Below are 4,940 nucleotides of genomic sequence, written 5' to 3'. Positions count from 1 at the left end.
CTCGAGAGGTGGGCGAGGAGGGCGAAAGCAAGACGCTCTAGATCAGCGAGCCACAAATGCTTGCGACGGTCATGCCGAAGTGACTGTAGCGGGTGCAGAGAGACAGCAGAGAGCAAGAGAGATGTTGATGGCGAGGATGGCGGATCATGGTGAGGTCCAGCAAGTCAGGTAGCTGATGGATTGAGAGATGCGAAAGTGATCAAATACACAGTGACCTACCAAACAGGACAGGCCCGCATGACGAGCGGGCGAATGAGGTTCGGCTGGGGAGTATGAAGCTGCTTAGGGGACATCTCCGGGGGCTGCTGTGGGTGCATTGGCCTCGGGAGATGGAAGTCGATGGGCTTTTCATAAAAGGGAATCGGAATGGAGGTACTTGGTACATGGTGTTGAGTGTGATGATCTGGCTGCCGAGGGGTCACTGAGACCTTGACATATGCCGTGGTAGCCTGTGCCGTACCCCAGGCCAGCTACATAGAGTACCTAATAGTTACCAGAATAACAGCCTCCGCCCGGCACGCACGCAATCACTCCCACACTCCCCAGTTAAAGCTAAAAGGAGCGCGCGACGGGCGGGACGAAAGCGGGGTAATTCCCGGCGCGGGAGAGCCCTCGCTCTGATGGATACTGACCACTGACCACTGACCACTGACCACTGACCACTGACCACTGACCACTGACCACCGACACACTCACACACTCATACACTCACCAATGGCACACATCACACACCATTCACAGCCGGTGAACTCATGGTCAGTACGTCCCGCACGTCTCTAATTGTCCCCTCAATGGTGCCATTGCACACATCCCAGCAATCCTCAACATCACCATCTGCCCTTGACCGCCCAATGGGTTTATATATATGCCGTGCATAGGAATACACACACGCACCTCCTCTATCCTCTCCAAGAAAGGGGTGGCGGACTTCGCCGTGGCGGTAAAGCGTGTAGTGCTAGTGGCTCCCCTATACCACCATTGACCAGCCTGTCGCGTCGCATCCAATTATGCATGCAGAGGATGGGATGGGATGGGGTGTATCGAATGGCCAAGAGCGAGCCCACGCGCGTGACGATTTCTTTCTTCATGCTAAACCACTCACTCGCCCCTAGGTGGCAGTGGCAGGGCCTGACTGGATAGCTGGCTGGCGTGCGGTACTAATATTATTGGCACTGTGAAATGAATGTCTCTGAGTGAGAATGTGACTTTTCTTTAGGCTTCGATAGCGATGGGTATCGCCGGTGGCTGGTGTGCAGCCATGACACACGGGCACCTTCTTTCTAATATGGATGTGCCAGGTACGCAGATGATGTTGGTGTTGAAATTCCATCATGGCTGGTGGGTGGGAGTGGTGAGAAGTCTTTGTTGACTAATCAGCAGAATACACCCGTGACACCGTGACACACATACATGTTACGGGCAGTACCTAGGTAGTATCCGGGCCGGTGGAGACGAGGCGCCTTGATGAAAAGCTTGCGAGGCAGCGCAGCGGCGTAGGCACACAGTCAACAGCCTTGGAAGAAGCATATACATAATACATGCACATCGACTTGTACATAATTACAGCACTGCTGTTCTCTGCTCGGTTTGTTCGTCTGTGCATATTATATCCTGGCGAGTAGCACCGACACCAGCAGCAGCGCAGCGCTAGACACGGTCAATATAATGGCTTGAAGAAGTGTAAATATCGAATGGAAAATATGCATGCATGCAAGAAAGCAAGCAGGCAAGCAGGCATTAATACGTGCCGATCGTGTTCAATTCGTGAAGCTTCATAGTCTGCTTGCCAAGGGGCCCCTGCAAGCCATTCCATTGCTACTTGATTTCATCCAATTAGACTTTACCAGCACGATCTGCCGCCATTCAAGGTTCTGAACAGCTGCTGACTAATAGAGACGGCTGCATGAGGTGTTCATCACTGGCCCTCTCTCTTCGCTAACACTCTCACCACATAATGCATATGCCTGATATACACGTATTCGTCTATCTGGAGCGCCGGCGGTTGAAGATAAGCTGCACAATGTAGAGAAAACTTCTCCCAGCCGCGACAGAGGCAAAAGACCAGATACTTCACGATAGAATATTGGAACGAGCTTTCGAGACTCGTGTTGACCAAAAATGCGTTGACTGACCTAGATCAAAGAGATAATCAGACAGCACACCCTCCACTAGTTTCCCGTCCTTGCCCGCGAGCGACACGGAGTATAGTCCTCCAGCTGGAAGAAGCATAAGAGCAACTAGCATCCAACCGAGAGCCTTGTTGAATTCTTTGGCTCCTTATCCGTGGAATGCTTACAAGACATTGAAGCGTTTACCAAACACGGTAGCCCGGAGTCCTCTAACCTGGCAGGCGTATGTGTATTCCGAACTGGACAACGTAGTATAATCAATCAATATAAGCCTCTTGTAGCAATATAGCATGGCCTTTGGACGGTCCACCGAAAAGGGCAAACGGAAGTCGCAGGACTCAGCATGTTTCCTCAACATATCATACTACGCTGCCCATGAATACTGTCAACACGAAAAATTTCGGGTCGTATGATCATAACTTCGAGCAGAATCTTACGGATCTATGGGTCTATTATGAACAGGGCTGGCCTGATCAAAGAGATAAAACTGGAGATTTCGGGTGTCTGCTACGGAAGAAATATTACATCAGTGACATGATTACGACAGACAAAAGGTCCTGAGATATCTTGCGAGTCTTGAATGAGCTTTGCTATATTTACTAGTGTTTCCATAGCTACATGTCGAACTAACTTAGTCAAACTTCTAGTGCTGGTTATATGATGTTCACCTAGTATCTGATATCCTACTCCACCTCCATCTCTTACGACTATGGCTTTCATTGCATTGTTTTACCTGGCATAGTGGTGTTATTGGCATGTATGTGTCCCTTTCCTGGGTTTATTCAAGGGGCCTTGGGAAGGTGTCTGAAGAGAGACGCCGGTTGTTGTTACTAACAGGCTACTAAGACTGATGATAAGTAACATGTGGAGGGTTAGGAAAACATGTCAAGGAATTCAACGATTATAATGTATACTTAAAAGTAAGATGCACGATTATTCGGTAGTACCATTGCTGTAGATTATGGCATGATGAGTGGATGAGACTCTGCACGAAACTTGTGCGTGCCTGAGGCGTCAACTTATGAGCTGGTTCTCTAACAAACTTTACTTTTACCTCACCTTGATCGACTCTGTCACGGCCGACTCCAACAACCTCCTTCTTCAAATTCATCTATCAACGTCTTCTTACGCGAGGCAATCTCCATCTCATCACGGTGCTGTCTTGGGTCTGTCTCTGCCAGATGAAGCAGCCAGGCTTCGCGACGTGTGTGCAGAAAGCCTGAACGAGCGTACTTGGTGACCGCGATCCGTATCGGGAGGTATCGACTCACTAGGCAATCTTATAGTTTACCAGTGCGCTATTCTATATTTACGCTATTCGAAAGCGTCGTGCCTTTAGCACTGTCCCAAGCGTCTACGTCTACCGCAACTTTTCGGCCGGTGTCTCGAGCCTCGACATTTGCGGCGGTCTGGGTCCATGTGTAGACGACAGCCAGAACAACCCATCAAACACACAGAGACCACGATAAAAAACCTGGGAATCGGAAGTGTTCTCAGAAGCTGTTGGTCGGGTTTGCTCAGACGAAATTCATTGCGTCAGAGGGGTGTGTCGCCAAGCTTTGTGTTGTTTGACGATGCGGTGGGCCCTTGAGACGGTCGCGGTGCCAGATGGTCCACGCCCTTGTTTGAGCGTCGTTTGGGGAGGCTTATCGCTGCTTTGGCCGTCCCGCTGCACGATTTCCATCTGGCAGATTGGACCCAGTGATATGGTGCCCAGGCTCGTGTATATGCGGAGTGTGTTCGCTCCGGTGAGGCCTTGTCAGCGTGCTCGTGGACGACGGATGCTGGTGTTGATGCTTTGTCCGTGGACAGACACTTAATAGTCTCGTGTAAGCGGACAGGACTACGACCACAAGCCGATACAGCCCGGAGGCTCGACTTATTTTTGGCAGTCTCTTCCGATGTCACGCTAATTGCTGTAAACACACGATTCATTTCTAGTCTTTCTGTTGCTGAGTCTGTTACAATTTCCCCTAGACGAAGGATTCCTACCTTTGTCTAAAGGGTAGCGTGGGTCCGTCCCTAACGAAAGACGAAACCTGAAGACTTAGCGCGCCCGCCTAAGCGATCTGATGCCTGTAGAAATGTACTGCAGAATGCGTCCGTGCAGCGGATATCTGTGTTTAGGCCTGTCGTTCTGACACTTCTCACGCCTCTCAGCTCGAGTATCTCACCACCGGGTTTTGAAACCAGCTCCATCTCGCCCACGTCGGCCGCCAACTTCATGCGTGCACGTGCCGCTATAACGGCTCACGCTACGACGAGATCGGACTCAACCCGTATTTCTAACCGCTACAGTCCACCTTTTCCGTCCCAGGGCCATTTCCAAAACATATTCTCAACACGCCCGGATTGCTAGACCCGGTGACGATCATGCATGTTTGGGGATCGCCAGGTCTGCTGCGACCTCTTTACACCTGGTACGTTTGAAAACGCTGTCAATAGTTACTCCTACTACTGAATCATTCCGATAATCATTCGCTTGGCCCACTGCTCCGGAATCATATATCTAGACTCGCCTGTTGCGCTTCTTGTTTCTCACATCATCCTGCTTCTACATTCACTCCTCATAGGTACACTACCACATAGCAGCCTATTTAATACTATCGTTCACTTCCCACTGGTTGGGCTGCCTTACATTCTTTCCACTAATCCACATTGCTGAGCAATCTTTTGCGAGTAGCTGTGCTGTATAATTCCACTCGCTTGGGCCTATTGGATTGTCAAATACGGACATTCTTTGGATCATCTTACGACATTACAACGACGTGACGACATACTATCGAGCTCCAATCATAATCATCCATCAAT

The 4,940-nt window shown here is 50.0% G+C and overlaps 1 protein-coding gene across 1 annotated transcript; it reads left to right on the top strand.

The window, feature by feature from the left end:
* The first annotated feature begins 3,000 nt into the window (after window positions 1-3,000).
* Window positions 3,001-3,567, top strand: EJ05DRAFT_116880 (uncharacterized protein). The gene is made up of 2 exons (XM_033739036.1): window positions 3,001-3,358; window positions 3,416-3,567. Exons 1-2 carry the CDS (start codon window positions 3,151-3,153, stop codon window positions 3,466-3,468), a joined length of 261 nt encoding a protein of 86 aa, XP_033597396.1. The 5' UTR covers window positions 3,001-3,150; the 3' UTR covers window positions 3,469-3,567.
* The last annotated feature ends 1,373 nt before the right edge of the window (window positions 3,568-4,940 follow it).

The sequence above is a fragment of the Pseudovirgaria hyperparasitica genome (assembly GCF_010093815.1).
Source record: "Pseudovirgaria hyperparasitica strain CBS 121739 unplaced genomic scaffold EJ05scaffold_14, whole genome shotgun sequence".
Taxonomy (NCBI): Eukaryota; Fungi; Ascomycota; class Dothideomycetes; order Acrospermales; family Acrospermaceae; genus Pseudovirgaria; species Pseudovirgaria hyperparasitica.
Note: the sequence above shows the minus strand (reverse complement) of the source record. Positions and strands in the feature narration are given on the sequence as shown.

What these genes read in the sequence shown, in the direction of transcription:
- EJ05DRAFT_116880 (XM_033739036.1), top strand. Translation starts at nt 3,151, where the DNA reads ATGAGCTGGTTCTCTAACAAACTTTACTTTTACCTCACCTTGATCGAC. An exon ending in TGCAGAAAGCCTGAACGAGC is followed by an intron (nt 3,359 to 3,415) that starts GTACTTGGTGAC and finishes GCAATCTTATAG; the next exon opens with TTTACCAGTGCGCTATTCTA.